This window comes from Lates calcarifer, linkage group LG23, assembly GCF_001640805.2.
Source record: "Lates calcarifer isolate ASB-BC8 linkage group LG23, TLL_Latcal_v3, whole genome shotgun sequence".
NCBI lineage: Eukaryota > Metazoa > Chordata > Actinopteri > Centropomidae > Lates > Lates calcarifer.
In genome coordinates this window covers 14895261-14912760 of record NC_066855.1, presented here as the reverse complement: position 1 = coordinate 14912760, position 17500 = coordinate 14895261, and the positions used below count along the sequence as shown (strand labels likewise).

The following is a 17500-nucleotide window of genomic DNA, read 5'->3' as shown; positions in this document are numbered from 1 at the left end:
AACAACACAATGCAGGCGACTCCCTGAATGATCCAACTTGACTCTTTGGGATGGCTGTGTGAAACCCATGGAGACACTGAGAGTCCATGGCATTCTCCTTTAATTAATGAGGGTGAGGTGAGATCAAACGGCCTGCACCGCTCCCACGACTGGGTGGGGGAAAAATACTGAGGCTGGGGAATTTTACTGGTTGTTGGGATTTTTTTTATTTTTTATTTTTGGAACAGGGGAGTGAATGTTTGTTTCCTTTGCTTATGATTATGATTTCCATTTTGATTTTTAATAAAGTGATAAGTGATGATAACCAAACACACACATATGTGGGTCCTGCCCTCTTCTCTGTAAATGGACGGCTTTATTAGTCCAGATGCATGCTTTTAAAAAGCTTGGGAATCTACAGAGCAGTCTGTCAATTTCAACACCTGCGTTCCACTCCCTCATAAAAACCACTTTGTGTCACTCCCAAGGGTGACTTAAGGGCATGTTAGACGCTATCGCATCCCCTTTAGACTCCAACTACAGGTTTCACCAAGCAGGCCTGCAGACATCCCACCCAAAAGTCATCTGTGTTTATCGAAGGATCGCTGTAGTCATGGATTCTGAAGACTCTGAGATGACCTCACAATTACCGCCGAGATGACTGGTGAAAAGGCCCAAAGCAGTTGAACAGAACTGCTGGTTATGTCACGCTTTATTGAGATTTTTTGATTTAATGAGATAAATATTTGAACATCTGAACTATTGTAAAGCAATTCTACATTGATCTGTAACTGCTCATAGCTGTCAATTTGCATTCAGTGCAGCATGAAATTAAGTGTAAACTCCCAGTAGAGTTGATTTCAGATAATTCGGAACACCTGCACTAGAGGCATATCAGCTGTACTAAACAGCATCATTATTATTCTCAGATGTAATAATCATCACCTAGAAAGTAGCATTTGCTGACAATGTCAAATGTGCTGTATGTGAACAATTCTTTTTGTTATTGTGAGCAAATCTAAACCGCATTTTTATTGACCTTTCACTGTATTTCACATCCTACATTAACACCTGTGTGACTCTCTGTAAGACTGAGGATGTATGTGCCTCCATTTCTCCTATATCAGCAGACTTATGCGCCCAAGATGTGCACTAAAACTTTAAATGAAAAACCTGTTGACATGTCCACGGGGACGAGAGGAGAGCTCGTGGGACTGCAGTTCTCTCTTTGGCTCAGCTGGCCCAATAGCTAACGGGCTGCCATGAGGTGTTTAATGGCTGTGTGAAGTTCCCACAGGGGGACGGCTGCTGGGAACATGGATGAATCCGGCCCCCTCGCTCTCCCTCCTGCTCTACAAACACAGCTCCAGCCCAGTGATGGATGAAACAGGCTGGAGACTACCTCGGCCTTATTTATGGGAGCAGAAAGCACTCTCCCCGTCTATCCGCACACGGCACAGTGAATGCCATTACATGGTGGGGGGAAAGGAGGAAGAAAAAAAGAGACATCTGACATTGAAATGAACTACACGCTTGTAACAGTTCTTCTGAAGATGGAAAATAATTGCAGTTTGTAATATGGACATTCCAGAGGTGGAAGCGAGGCAGACCACCAGAACTATCCTGCGCTGGTCTGCTGTTCCAATCATGTTAAACATTGTCCATGGGTTGCAGATCCAGGGAGCCCTGGAAGGGCTGTTGACCTGTAATGTTTGCTGCAGTGGCACTGTTAGCCCTTATCCACCAAGACAGTTCAAAGGCTGGTCTGAAGTCAGTACCTAATCTTGTAGTGACTACTCCCCAGGCTAGTTGGTGAACTACTGTAACTGGTGAGCTAATGGTTAATACACTACCTCGCTAGGAACATTGTAATACTACATAGTCACAATGGCTACCTGAGCTTCTTTCTAATTTGCACGGCACTTTTTTCTTGTCTTTGAACATTGTTTCTCCAAATAAAGGTTAATGGCAAGCTACAAGAGCTGCCTGCATTTTGATCTCTCTGGTTCTCCCTTTCATTACAGGTCAGCACTGTCAAGATGGTGCAAATGTATGTGTATCAAACAGAGACAAAGTCAACACAAAAAAAATCATACATTGTACTTCACACCCTCAAAGTAATCCATTGATTACAATTATTTCTATGAACTTAATAGTTTTTTGCCGTTTTAGATGCTGGTGCGATAGGACCTTTATGGGGAAGACTTTCTACAAGGTTTTGGCGGCAGGAATTGCTCCCATTCAGCCAAAAGAGCATTAGTGAGGTCAGCCACTGATGATGCGCGATAAGATCTGGCTTGAAGTCAGCGTTCCAGTTCATCCCAAAGGTGTTGAATAAGGATTGAGGTCAGGGCTCTGTGCAGTTTCAACAGTGTCCCCAAACTGTCTTATCTAAAATAGCATTGTTTGCTTTAACTTTAATGTTCTAAATTGGAACATTGAAAAACTGAAGGGTGTCCACATACTTTTGGCTACATGTTGTGTGTTTCAGTGGTGTGCTGGTCCTGGGTGGGCTACTGGTGCCTCAAACTGTGACCTGAGTTGTTTCAGACCCAGAGTCTGGTCACAGACCCTGATGAGGATCTTGGCTGCTTTACAAGATTGTCTGCATTTTTGGGACTTTGAAGGACTACACAATAACCTGTACAAGTGGCTCTCCACTTCTGGAATTCCTTTCACACACAAAAACCAGTGTTGTTTTAAACATTGGAGGGCATACAATTACAAAACACTCGAAGTTAATCAGAAAAGTATGATAGGAATTGTAAATTGTGCTGCTCTTATTTATGTGTTTCAGTTCAACGCTTCAATAAGTGTTTCATCATCGTCCAGACTGAGACTGAGTCTAAACCAGACGCAGAACACATCATTCATATCGCTGAGATTGGAGAGAAAACACAGTGTCTGTGCTGGGTGATTAACTGTTGACACAACAGCAATCAGGTTTAATTCATTGGATATATTTTTGAGTGTGCTTTGTTCTTGCCAAGCTGCTACAAAATATGATCAATCGTGTCATAAAAACCTCATCGCCACTGATGTAGCCATTTTTCAATAAGGTGTTTGGCCTTGCTGTCTGGCAGTCATATTTCATTTGGCACTGAGGCCTGTTATTCAGATTTGTTGGATTAAAAAAAGTTTGATTTCTGTAAGCAAAATAGTGCAGATACATGCAAGTCTTCTTCCAAAGTCAACGATATGCTTTGGCTTTTCTTTTAAAGTGCTGTTTTTTGATGCTTGGTAAATTGAGGCACCATGCACAGTAGCCTGAGATGGTTTTGTAATGCATTTAATTATCTATATTCTTCTAGAGCGCTTGTCCGCAAAAGGGCCCAGAGGCATCTGCTGGGTGAATCAACTCTCTCCCTCTTCCTAACTATACTTCTCTTCAGTGGAGGTAGAAAACATACTGTTTGCCTCATGCTCCTTCCTGCTGGGTCAGATATGCTGACTAAGGGAGCAATCTCAGCACACTGTGATAGAGACATGAACCGAACCGAGGCTTCTCCGAGCAACAGTGAAATTCAGGCATCTGAATTCAGCTCAAGGAAAACCGGGGAGGATGAGAAAAGTGAAAAAGCGACTGCAGCACTTCATTTTCGATGCTCTTAAGAGCTGTGAGTAATATATCATCATAAACAAAGAAAAGAAAAGCGGGGGTTTGTTTTTGAGTCCCGTCCCAGGCTTCTGCTGATGGTGGGGAGAATTTGGAGATGATGCAAACACTTAATGTTTAAAATGGAAAAAGTTCCCCGCAGATAGACAGATGGTAGACTGTGAGTCATAAAAAGAGACACTTTCTCATAGAACCATTCAATGAACAATTAGCTTTAGCTGTCATAACAGTAATAATCCTGCCTACGCCCCGAGTATCAGACTACTACGCTCTCACACCACACATTTCCCTGAGAAGAACTTTTCTATGAGAAAAGTGAAGACAACATTTGATAGTCATGCCCAGCTATCAATTATGCTCTTGTTTGTCAAGAAAAGTCAAGGCTGCCGAGCACAAATAACAAATTTTTCAAGGGGAGAAGATTAAGTTTCTCAGGAAAATATTACTTTATAGTGGCATAAGGGTTGACAGATCCTCCCAGACTCATCTGTTTCACTTAAAAAACTAGACTCAGGGATATTATTTTTCACCACAGAGAAACAACATCCTTTCAGGGACCATATTTGCAACCTGGGTCAAGACTGGGACACTGAATTAGGCATACAGTTCCAGAGGCTCTTTGACATCTGATAAGGGCAGGAGAGCTGAATTGATCCTGATCTTAAACTCTCTCTAAGCTGAGGAGATTGTGGAGATATCTGCCTTAGCTTCTCTTGGGTCATGCACCCATGGCCGCACAGATAGGAAGCAATTTGCACTGCACTTGGAGCTGATTGCATTGAGCTGGTCCAAGGGGTCAGAATAAAGCAGGAAAAAAAAGAAAAAGAAAAGAAACCGTCCCCTGATTAATCAGCAACGGGCCTCGAAAATAAAACAGCTTCCATGTGGGGAAAATCTGAATGTACTGACTGTTTATATGTGAGTATGTATTAGAGGAATATTATCAAGATGAGGGTGAAAGATCCAGGGTTGAAATGCTATTCTAGTGCCCTAAAATAACCTTCTCAGCTGAGGAACTATGACACAAACATACAAACAAGCACAAAGGCACCGTCCTGTCTGTGGAAGTAGCCATAAACCCTTAGGGAAAAAACTTCAGTTTGTTGTTCTGGGAAGGAGAATATGCCACTGTTTACTTCTCAATCCGACGCAGACTATTTTGCAGTTCCAGTGAACTGAGCATGGTGTCTGTGGTTTTTCAAGATAGGCTATACTAGATATCCTCCTCAAGGGAGGGTAGAGCTGCTAGCTAAAGGAAGCCAGCACTTCTCTCAAGCCAGTGCACTGAGTGGTGATATAATGCCACTGATTATTAATTTAATTCACTCAGGACAAAGATGCTGTTGTCATCGTCTAGATCCTGTCCAAAGGGCTTTGTCATGATCGAAATCAGCTGTAATGCCCCAAACAATTTATGAGCATTAGGAAGGGCAGGCCACAGGGAGGGAGGGATGTATGACTCGTCATGATCTGGTTGGCACCACCACATTAATACAATCAGCATCATTGTGGTTAGCAACGATGACATCAAGAAAATTGGTTTGATTCACTCTTTGTATTTATTTCTATAATGATTCAAAATGTGAGGGGAGGTTCTGGTTAGAGACTGACTACTGCCTGTCATAAATCTGTTTCTCATGGGCTACATAATCCCTACATGCCATGTCTACCACCCACACAAAATACTTTGCTCCTGTTTAAAAATCATACGCAGCGGATTTAATTGTTTCTGTGTGCTCTTAAAGGAGGCAAGCTTTAACGATCCCTCTATTCAGTTCATTTTTCAGAAATGCCTGCTGTATTAACTCGCCTTATTGAAAACATGCTTTAGCTCAAGTGCTTTGGGTGACCACCAGTTTTGTGTGTGTACATGTTTTCCGAGTGATTTAACGTGCATGTGTGTGTTTCTGTGAGCATTTAAAGTACACTACAGGTTAAGCCAGTGTGCCAGTGTGGACACATGTAGAATATGTAGATAAAATTGAAAAGACAGCTCATCCCATTACTCAATAAATGGATCCAGTTTGCTCAAACACCATCTGGAGATGACATGGCTGCTGATAGAAACTCCTGAATGCCACAGAATGAAACTGAAATATTTCAGACATGATGAGAAGCAGTAATTACGGTACATCAAAGCCATTTTGTGCCCCGACCTGGGAGGGAGTGCTGGGCAGGACTTGTAAAGACCTGGGTCACTGTTGTTGGAAAACGACCAGTTGACTGTGAGGAAGTGAAGTGACTCCACTGAATTTAAGCAAATTGATTAAATCTGTGGACGTCAAACAGCAAAATGGGAATTCGTCCTAACTGCTAAAACTTCTTGAACTGTTTGTGGTTTTCTTCTGTCTGCCTTAATTTAACAGCATTGTGTTCTGTTTTTAAAACCAGCTTTTTGCAGCAGCGTGTTATTTACCACATTAGAAACCATTTACATGATTTACAGTACTGTCGGAGGGTGCTGTTACTGCTGCCAATCCCACTGAGATTCAACACTCTTTGCAGCTTTTAGCCATGTTGAGCTCATCTCTTTTATTTCAGTCTATATGGGTGTCACTTAATGACTATAACTGACTCACTCCAATTAAAAAACAAGCTAAGTTTACAGTATCTGTCCACCGTGACGCAACAAGGCCAAACTAAATGAGCAACTGGTAAAAGCTAGCTAGAGAGCAAACTTTTGCAGCTACTTTTAGCAAGCTAGGAGATATTTTCCTAAGGAGGTGGACCAGCTGCGATAGAGTTGAGCAAAGATTGAACAAGAGATGGCAAGAATCAGAATGGCATGTAAATACTGCCCCATGTGTTGGATGGCACATATAATGTACATCAAGAATCTGTTGCTGAGAGATTATTTAGGGGGTTTTCTGTGCCTTGCTGGCCAAACATCACTTATTGCAGCTGCAAGTGAATTGAATGAAGTGAATTGAATGAAGTATCACTAAGTTTCCCTTAGCTTCTGCAACGTAGTGCAGTCTCACATTCAGCCTTTATTTCATCATTGCAAACATGTTCCTGGGGTTTACTTTCCATATTCTAAACAATAACATCCACTACAGCTCTTACAACTAGAAATTGAGATTTACTTACATTTACTTTATGAGCACAGAAAAAACTACAGTACCCAAGTGCAGCAGTACGAGTACTTAACATCTTCATAATCTGGTTTTGTTCACAGTTACAAAACTTACCAATGCTCTCTTTTAACTTTCTAGTTGTAGTCTCTGCTACAGCATTCAGTCCTTTCTGTCCTGCTGTTATTATAGACATGAACTACCTATGACATCTCAACATGCCTGGGATCTGTCTCTTTTGTCAAGCTGTGACGTTGAGTTCAAAGAGCTCTAGGGCTTATGGGACATAGTGTTTGTTTAAGGCCACAAAAAACTTGATTCTCTGTATTGGCTGGAGGAAATGTCATTGCTGTATAGCTTTATTTATGCTTTTTTAATTAAGATTTGCAGCTTCAGTGTTATACACAACAGTTTACAACACATCAGATCTGTACAGACAGTTTAATTGCTTGTGTGTGTGGAGGAATTGACCTTGCTTATGTCAGTTTCCCTTGAGTCGTCAGTTCCATTGACCTCAAGCTAATTACTGACTGACAGGTTGTGTAAACTCTTGATACTACTTATTTCAGGTTTAACATGCCCCCTCAGTCACACACAAAATGACATACACACACCATACAGCGTATAGCAGTTACACCTGACACATGTAAGCTTCATCTCCTTGGCTTTATGGGTCTGAAGGAGTTTGTAATCTGACGTTGAACTTTTGCAGTTCTACCATAATATCTACAAGCCAAACAAACATGTTGTTCAGTACTTTTTTTTTAAATTCCAGAACGGAAATTGATATTTTCGTTGATGTTTCTGCAAGATACAAAGTCCATAAGGTGATGATTAAGCAAGGAAATGCATTCTGCCTCCAGAACCTTGGGGCTTGCTCTGGTTGTTTAGAATTGTTTGTTGACAACCCTGTTTCCTATCCACTGCACCTCCTGTTGTCCCGAGCACATATGGTTGGCTCGCCTCTCTACATGCCTGGCCTCAGCTGAGAGACTGAGGCTTACATGGCTCAGTAGAAGCCCCTGACCCATATGATGCTACTGTCCAAGGTGTCACCAACTTCTAAATCTTTTTACTGACACAGTGATTGTCCGTTTCCTCATAGAAACTCTTAGATCAGTGAATACCAACGTGATTCACTTACTAAGATGCCGTCTGAGCACTGAAGCTAACAGAGGAGGACATCTTTGGTCTCGCCTCCATCCTGACCCCGGCTTCTCCCTTCCCTGCTGAGAATTACACTCTCAGCTTGCAGGAAACACTATCCACCTTCCAAAGCCTGTGTCGTTGGAGGAACACAAAATTAGTTGAACTCGTGCTTTCCGCGTTCCTCATTCCTTTAGGCAGCCAGACATCTCTTCTGGTTTCCATTTGTTTTAAGCTATTAGTGCTCATGACCTGATAAGGGAGTGGTTGGTGAAGCACAAACATCCGTCTCCGAGTACATCCGTCATTGTCCATATGTGTTTGACTGGAGCAATAATATCCGCTCCTGGAAAAGTTTGACTAAAAGGCCCAGAGGTGAAACTACTGGGGTATAAAAGTGACTTTATGTAATCCTCAACATAGGTTTGAATATTATGTGTTCTAGTTCTCAGTAAATATGTTCCATCTCAAGAAATGTCTTGGACAGCCTGCAACATTGTTAGGCAACTGAACTGCACAGGCAGCTGACCAGAAACACAACACTTTTAAGACTTTTATAGGGGTTAGTTTTTGGCATGTGAGAGAAAGTGCTTCACATGCTATGAATGTCACCTCTAGTCAGTTTCCACTGGTGCTTTTTGCAGTCAACAGAGGAGGCTTGGTTGCTTTTGTAAGATGGATACTACTGGCAAAAACACACATCAGTCAAGCATCTCTTTATTTGCAGATGATATACGGTCTATTTTATTTGACTGTCTCTTCTGCATTTGGCAGAACATCAGTTAAGTCTGTGTTGACAGCGCCTAAGCCATTCAAGTGGCTGCCTTCTAGACAACTTTCTGGCGATGCTAAACAATAAGCTTGCACTGCACAAAGCTGAAATTAGATATTTTACCATTCCATTATGTGAGTTCAAAGGAAGAAAAAAAGAACCTAAACATGCATCTGGAAGCAGCATCTCAACATTTACTCCACATAGAGTTAGACTGAAGACGTGGCGAGATGGAGACGAGTTGATTATCACACTGCACTGAGAGCAGGATAGTTGCTCGGGTGGGAAACAGTGATTATCCTAAGAAACTGTCAGTTGAAAGAGAGTGCACAGAGAACTGAAGGGCTGTTCAGCTGAATGAACACAGCTTAAATCTTCCCCTATAGTGCAGTTTTTTCTCCCACATTAAGACAAAGGAAGCCAGTTATCATTCATTGTGGTCAGAATGTCAGTTCTATAAATATTCGTTATAGAGGCCATGAGTCAACCAAGAATTGTTTGTGAACTCTTGGCGTTGTGTGTACCTAATTGAATCCTGTTTCTTACACTTGTAACAGAGTTGGGACCCTCAGGGATATCTGCACCTGGTATTCAGAACTTCATTGATGACACTTAACATCGGGGCCCGACCGCAGTGTCGTGGACTCGTTACATTTGTTGAGAATCGATCACGCCTGACGTCTGGTGTGCCTCAGTGTTTCCCCAGGTCTGTACGGGTCACTTGCGGGTCTCAGTGTGCGCACACAGTAACACGGGGCAGATGCTTTGTCAGCATCAATATATTTAGATACTGCTCACGTACTGTTCTTAAGGACGTGTGCTTGAATTTCTTGGGAAACTTGTTCCATGCAAGTTGCCTGAGTAAAAGCATGGCATGTCTGTTCTCTCTTGGAAAACAGGGCTTGAAAATGACATAATGACTGCACATTATGGATGATGTAGTGAAATGTAATATCTACTGTTCTGCAGTGGCACGACTGAGGACAAGCTCTCAGTCAGTTGCTACAGTGATTTTCTGTTTTGTGTTTACAATAAGTTTATTTGACCCTTTCAGGGAGCTCTTGTCCCGGTAATTAAAATTACACTTGTGGATAAAACTTAGCATAAACTCCTCATTTAGCTGGGTACATTTTCAGTGCCTGGATTGTGTAACTCCCATTTGACTGCAAGTATTAAGTTTCAGTGAGCACTGGCAGTAGTGTTGGCAAGTGTGCTCCAGATATGACAAGCATCCACAAATAAAGCAAAGAGAGATACGCTTAAAAACTCTAAAACTTGTGGCGCGTCTAGCCTCAAAGCCCTGAGGGGAGGACAGGCAGAGAGGAATGATGTTGATTGATGGCTATGGCTCGTATCCACCCTCATAAACAAAGAAAATGTTGTTGTTGTGGCGGAGTGAAGATTCCTCTTCTTTTGCAAAAGTTGCACAGACAAACGGTGGCAAACCTCAACTTCCTAATTGCCTCAATTTCTCTGTGCAGACATCACACAGACATCTAAATTTCTGCATGTAGAAACAAAAGCAAAAGGGTGACACTTTACTTAAGCCCTGCATATTTAGCATTTGTAAGCAGTATATGAACATTAATAAATTGTTTATAACACACTATATAATGTAGCTATACATATATATAATAATCTCCTTATAACTACATTAAAGTGCATTACAAAACAGTTAGTAAATGTTTAAATACTGCTGATAAATGCTAAATTAGAGATTAGAGATTAAAGTGAAATATCAATGATAACAAATAAGCCAGTTCTTTCAAATATATCTGCCTTTACTTTATTCATGTTCTGTACAGTATTTCATTTCCAAAGTCTCTATCATACTATATGACAATAATGGCTATCATTTACTACAAAAGGTTGCATAAATAATTTAAATGTGGAAATAAAAAATAAATATGCAGCTCATTCTTTATATCAGTCCTTCTTGGTGTCTGTAGAAAACAGCTCTCCCTCCCTCCCTGCTTCTCTTTAGCACCCCGTCATGTGAAGGGCACCACTGCAGGAGACCACACAGGTTCGCATCGCAGCTTATCAGCTTTCACAATAAACCCCTTCCAGTTGCTATTTCAAACATAGAAGTCGGAAAAAGAAGCAAACATTGTCAGTACAGTTTAGACAACCAAAATCAGGAAGCAATATGAGCGGAAAAGCAACAGAGTACTGACAATATGTGGAAACATTGTGGATATTCTTCATGAAGTTCAGTCCTGCTGCTGAGGCATCGCTGAGGAAGGAGGTTGTGGCAGACTAGGTATCACCACTTCCTCTTCCTGCCGGATCTCAGCAGTCAATACAATGATAAAAACGGAATTATTGTTTTCATTAGGGTTATTTTTGTTCCTATCTTTCCTGTCTGAGCTATTTACAGAATGGGAGCAGAGATGGGATGGAGGTGTCTTGAATCTTGCAGGCTAACACAACAGAAGGATTTTGGCTGCGGATGGTTGATCGCTGCTTTATTTTGGCCCGTTACAAAAAAGAATTCCGGTGTGGGCGTGTTGGATAGCGCTCTGCCCCTAGGTAACGACACAACCACGCACAATTTTCTGATGCCTCCTACACACATGTGCACTTTTTTGTATGCGATTCCAGCAAACAGGAACTGGCTAGAGGAAATGTTCTTTTTATGACTCAAATCCTAACACAGGAATGGGCTCATTTAGTAATTAAGAGGAGTCACAGGAATACCCAGTGCCCCCCTGTGGTGTTAGTGCTGAGAAAACTGCGTTCTCTCCCAGTCTCTCCTGACTCTCTGTATCTAGTCGTGGGAAAGGCGCTACTGTAACTGACAGGCCTGGCTGGGGCTGCTGCGGCGTGAAGAGTGCTGTAGGTCTGTCCTGATGAGTGAGGCCTTTAGTGGGCTGTCAGAGAGCTGCGCAGACCGCCGCACAGGCCGGGGGCCTCTCCAAAACTGTCAACATCCCACCGTCAGAGCCCCCAGAGCTGCCACCATCTCCTCCACACACAGCCAAAAGGAGATGGATTACAACCACTTTGGAGCAGAGATACACCTTCTCAGCTTTAAACAGAGCTGCGGTGCAGTGTAGCCCTGCATCCGCTGGATGTTTGTACAGATGGACTCGAAGCCTCGGGGAGTGCTTCTCATTATGCTTAAGTGAAATCTGTTTGAGTGGAAGACAGAACCGAGCCCAGGGAGGGTTTGAGCTGTTGGGGTGATCAGATACTTGTTTCATTATTATCCAACATGGTGCTACATCTCCTGACCAGTCCCGGTCATGGCAAGCCCTGGCACTGACTCATGCAAATAAGCAAAGTTCACAAATATGCTGACAAGTGGCTGAAAAATAAAAGATGGATGACTTAATCTCAGCCCAGCAATTAGCTTATGAATTCGCTCTCTTTGAAAGTTCTCTTGCATCTCCTCCCTATTTGAAGGAGATATGTTGGTTGGTGTGTTGTGTGACGTGTGTGTGTGTATGAATGTGCTTCAGTCTCTGTCCTTTAGATGCTGGGAGAGCAGCATCAGTACGAGTTGCCAGTCAGTGGCGTGTTGTTCCTTTTTCTCTCTTGAGACAACCGACTGTGCTTCTTGTTGCGTTGCGTCTTCGGGACCTCCTTGGCCACCGACTGGTTGTGGTGGGGCCTGAAGCGTTTGCACTTGCAGGAGGTGACCACGCGGATTTTGTAAGTCCGAGTGTTGCCGTTGGGACACTGCAGCTGGACCCTGCGTGTCCGGGAGTGAGCTGGGATGCAGCGGTAGTCCGAGGCGCTGCTCCTCCACCACTTGCCGCGGACGATGGAGTTGGGCATGAGGTGTGCTGGCATGCACTGGCCTGAGCACACCAGCTCCCTGACGGGTTTGGCGCTGCGGCAAGATCCGTCGGTGATGTAACGGGTGGAACGCAGCTCCCTGCAGCTCAGCTCTGAGGCACCTGGGTTGAAGAGCAGGATATCACAGTTACACTCATGGCTTCAGCCCAAAACAAACACTTTGAAGTGCCGCACACTGGAGTGGACAGGTTAACTGCTTCAGTGCTGCAGCTGTGTCTTAGTCCAGTGTGTGCTAATTTCTCTGATTCAGTTTATCAACTCATTTATTGTGTGTCAGAAAAAAAACAAGCCAAAGAAAGCTTGAGCAGGCAGCAGCGTTTCACTCTCATCTGACACACTGTGAAACACAAAAGTGCAGCCGAAAAATGCACATTTATAAATTCAACTTAATGCAACAATTTGTGCATTTAAGTAAGGCCTTAAGCCGATGAGATCAGATCAGAGTTTCTGAGTTTGATTCATGGCCTGATCATTAGCTGACGATGGGGCTTGACAAAGAAATCCAGCTGGCAGCAATCAGCTGATAGCAAATCCAGACCAGAGGGCCATTAAACAGCTCAATCAAACCTAATGGAGGTTTGGGCTGGAAGAAAACGCTGGCATACAGCATTGGCCCTCAGGAAATGTATGTGGTGATGGAAGAGTAAATAGCTGTCTGGTTATTTTAAGGCAGCGCTGCAACTGTACAATTTTGAACAAACTGGACATCTGCCAGACTGATGTGAGACAACACACTCAGCCTGTAATCCTATATTTCAGCCATGGCTTTTTAACAGCCGTATGCATGAGTTATTGTCCTCTGTGTGTGTGTGTGTGTGTGTGTGTGTTTTTTTAACAAGCAGTGTGTAAAAAAGGGGCATAGGAACTGTCGGTTAAGAAATGATACACTCAGAGAGGGATCTGTTTTCCTCTGTGGCTTTCTTTGCAAAAAGGGCTGAACAAAGGATTTATGTGAGGTGACTTCTTTTTTTTCCTCCCCATGAGAACCTGATCTAGTGTTATTCTGTGGCCGCCGCCGAAGGGGACCACAGCAGCACACAGAGCCGACAGCACGCACTGGGTTAGCGGTTTGTACCAATTACCACCGTATCCCAAAAAGTCAGGTTGTCTTGTTCGTCGAGCGTCGGCCTGCGTTTTAATCCAGTATCACTCTGTCTTTCCCCTCACATTTCCTGTCCTCATCTCTACTGCCTCTACTAATGAGGGTGGCCTGAAAAAAATAAAAAAATAAAAACCAAGCATCACACACTAGACTACTGTACAGTTGCGTGAGCTGTTCTTCTCCACAAACAGGGAGAGACGAGCCTTGGGAGAGGACTGGAGGGAGGCCAGGCAGTGGTCAAAACCTCTGCTGTGACCCCCACTGGAACCATGAGAAGCCGTCCCAGGACCAAAGCTAAGAGGAGGATGGGGGGAAATAATCCAGGAGATTTTTCTCTCCCTGTGAGCAGCCCAACACATACTGCTGCTTATCCATATGAAAACAAGGGGGATGCATTTTTCCATCCCTTTTTTGGTACAAATAGTACTAATGTAAAAACTGATCTCGTTCAAGGTGTGGATGTGTGTGTGACTTCTCACCTCATCTCCTGAGGTGTTAATATCCTCATTAGACAAAACTCAGTCATACTAACAGATCCTGACTTGCTTATTCCCATTGTGAGCTGTTGTTTTTCTAATGCAATCAATCATCATCTCCTCTGATCTCCCCTTTGAGCGGTCATGATTAAATGAAGGCAAAACTGTGAGAATCTTGCACCACCCATCTTGAATCCATGAGAGCGAGCGTGAGATTACCCTGCATGCGCTGCTCAATCAGAACATACAACCTTTACTGGACACAGCTGGGAATCATTCTCAAAGGCAGTGTTGCATTTAAAAAGCAATTTCCAAAACCCCCAAAAGACATCCCCCTGAAGAACAAACTGTGGGGTTTTTCTATTTGGGAGACATGTTGTTGCAATCAAATAGTTATGGCGTAAGTAGAGCTTGACTAATAGTATAAGGAGAGAAGGAAATAACCTGGAAGACAATGTGAAAAAAGCCCTGATGTCTCTCTGAACGCTCCACTTCAAATTGGTGTAGGGGAAGAAACCACAAGAATGTGTGTGTCTGCGCGCTCGCTGCTCTCATCACCCTCAACTTTGGCAATGGATGAAGCGAGAAAACACCCTTCCCACACAGCGGAGCTGCTCTTAATCAGGGAATCGGTGTGAAAATGAAGTGAGAGAAAGAAGGCAGGTTGTTGTTTTTCTGCACTTTTAAGTCAGAGCCACTAATTTGGACAAACTGGATTCTACATAACCTCTGATTCTACTGTAGGATTCCATTTTTAAAATGTCAGAAAAGGTCAAACAGTAGCTATAATTAAACCACTTACTCCTTAAGAGCAAAATCAAAAGGTGCAAAACTGAGGAACAGGTAAATTTGTGAAATGTATCTTAAAATTATGAGGAATTAAATGGCTCTTTAAACATCTGTGGGACTATCTGAGGGCACAACCACTGAACCACAACTCCCAGAAATACTGAAATCAACCCATTTAATCTGAAGATGATTTTTTTTTTATTTTGGAAGAACAGAACATAAACTTAAAAATAAAATTGTACTGTTTACACGAGTATAAACTGCACTTGTGCGGACTGAAAATGTAATTATAGAATATATATTATTTTCATGATCCCGCGCACTTTTACTGATAAACAGCGTGACCTGAAACGTTATCTAACTGTATTTCTATCTCTATAAACTTCTCAGATGTTAGTGTCCTCACGTTCACGCATCAGGCCCCAGATAAACGTTCTAAATAAATTTTACTGAGCCTTAAAAATAATTTCCAGAATTAATTCTTGAGCTGCTGCCTTCAGTTTTCTCTCACTCCAAACATCTCAAACCTGTAAAACTGACATGTAAAAATGATTTGACGTGTATTAACTTAATACAGAATACTTACTGTAGGAGACTGTGTTTGCTGTTCTCCCACCGTTTTTCGCCCTGTTATTCATAGTGTTGCTGTTGCTGTTGTTCCTGGCGTTGTTCGCCTGTGGTATTGCCTCCTGGGGCGTCCGAGTATTTTCAGTGTACTCCGGTAAAATCTCCGTAGCATCATTTTTTAGTACCTTCCATCCTTTCACAGCGGTGCAGCATCCCTGGAGCAGCAGGAGCGCCGAGCTGGAGACGAGGAGGGCCAGAGACACCTGCATGCTGCTCGGTCGGTTGGTCGGTCGGTCAGTCGGTAGAAATAAACCAAAGCGCACAACGGGAAGACAAAAAAAAAGTATACACACGCGCGTGCGCTCACACTCTCTCTCACACACACACACACACAAACAGGAGATGCCCGCTTCTGGACAGGTTGGTCAGTTCCACCCTCAAAGCGAGAGGCGCACGCGGTATTTAAGCCTACGCAAGTTCTCGTCAGGACTGACAATTAAGAGCTTACACAAAGTGGGAGGGGTTGAACCTGGGCGACACATTCATTGAGAAACTAGGAGGGGGAGAGGTTTGGATGCGTGCGCAAAGAGAGGAGAGGAGAGGAGAGGAGAAAATAAAAGAGATGGAGGAGAGGAGAGGGAAGAATACAGGGGAAAGGGTGACCGGGGCAGACAGAGGGGAAGAAAGTAGAGGAGAGGAGAAGAGGGAAAAGATGAGAGGAGGAAGAAAGGGAATGAAGAGGAGAGGAGAAAATAAAAAAGATGGATGAGGAGAGGACAGGGAAGAATACAGCAGACAGGATGGGAAGAAAAATAGAGAAGAGAGGAGGGAAAGAGGAGAGGAGAAGGGTGAAAGGACAGAGAAGGAAAGTGAGGGGAGATGAAAGGAAGGGATGAAGACAGGGAAAAGGTGAGAGGAGAAGAAATGGGAGAGGAGAGCTGGGGGAATGAAAGGAGAATAAAAAGGGGAGTGAGGGGAGAGGAAATGGGAGAGGAGAGAAAAAGAGGAGAGGGGAAAGTGAAGGGAGAAGAGATTTAAAAAGGAGAAGATACGGGGAAAGGGTGAAAGAAGAAAATAGAGGGGAGGAAAAGAGTGAAAGGAGAGGAAATAGAAGAGAAGACCTGAGGAGAAGAGAGGGAAAGGAGGAGGTGAGAGGAAAAGAAATGGGGGAGGAAAGGAAGAAAGGAGGGGAGAAATTAAGGGAGGTGGGGCTGAAAGAGGAAGAAAATAGAGAAGAGAAAAAGAGGAAGAAGAGAGGTGAGGAGAGGGGAAAAAATTAGGGAGAGGAGAGAGGAAAACATGGAAAGGAGAGGGGAGGAAAATGGAGAGAGGTGGAAAGTGAGAGGCAATGAGAGGAAAGGGAGAAGATGGAAGGAAAAGGTGAGGAGGAGAATGAGAAGGAGAGGACAAGAAAATGAGGCAAGGTAAAGAGGGAGTGGAGGACAAGGAGAAGGAGACAAAAGGAGAGGAGAAAAGAGGAGATGGGAAAGAAGACAAGAGGAGAAGAGGGAGAGAGAGGGAGAGGGGGAGTCAAGAGACTGGAGAGGAGAGGAGAGGAGAAAAGGAAAAAAAATGGGGGAGACATGAGATGACAAAGGGGGAAGGAGGTAAGAGAAGAAAAGATGACAGTAGGGGGGAAGAAGAGAGGAGAGAAGATGAGAGGACCGAGGAAACAGGGAGAGGGAATGAGTGAAAAAACGAGGAGACGAGAAGAAAAGAGAACAGAGGAGGCCACTTATGGCTGAGTGTGATGAGTGAGACGATGGATCTGCACATCTCTGCTGTTGTTGTTGTGGGAGTTAAGTGTGTGAATGCATTTTCTCCCCCCGCTTAACAACTTCCGCAGCATTACGTGTCTCGAAAGCATTTAAGGCGTTTTTGAGGTGGTTTATTTTGGACCGCGTCTTCAAGGCGAAGCGGAGAAATGAAACTGTTCCACTGCTGCAACATGAGCCTCACACTCCTGAGAGATTTTACCCTGCCTGTTTGATACAAGGCTGTACACAAGTTAATCATTAATACCCCACATTAATTACCCATCATTATACCTTAGTGGAGACATTCAAACTCATGCAGATGCTCACTTCTAAAGCAGGGTCTTATTCTTCTTTTGCAATACTGTGAAATCCACTGACCTTTACCAACTCCTTCCTCCTGAAATAAGATACACCACAG

General features: G+C 43.4%; 1 protein-coding gene across 1 annotated transcript; it reads right to left on the bottom strand.

The window, feature by feature from the left end:
- Positions 1-10347: 10347 nt before the first annotated feature.
- sost (sclerostin) lies at positions 10348-16458 on the bottom strand. The gene is made up of 2 exons (XM_018679371.2): positions 15345-16458; positions 10348-12492 (listed from the first exon to the last, which is right to left on the bottom strand). The coding sequence occupies exons 1-2, from the start codon at positions 15592-15594 to the stop codon at positions 12083-12085; spliced, it is 660 nt and encodes a 219-aa protein (XP_018534887.1). The 5' UTR covers positions 15595-16458; the 3' UTR covers positions 10348-12082.
- Between the last annotated feature and the right edge of the window lie 1042 nt (positions 16459-17500).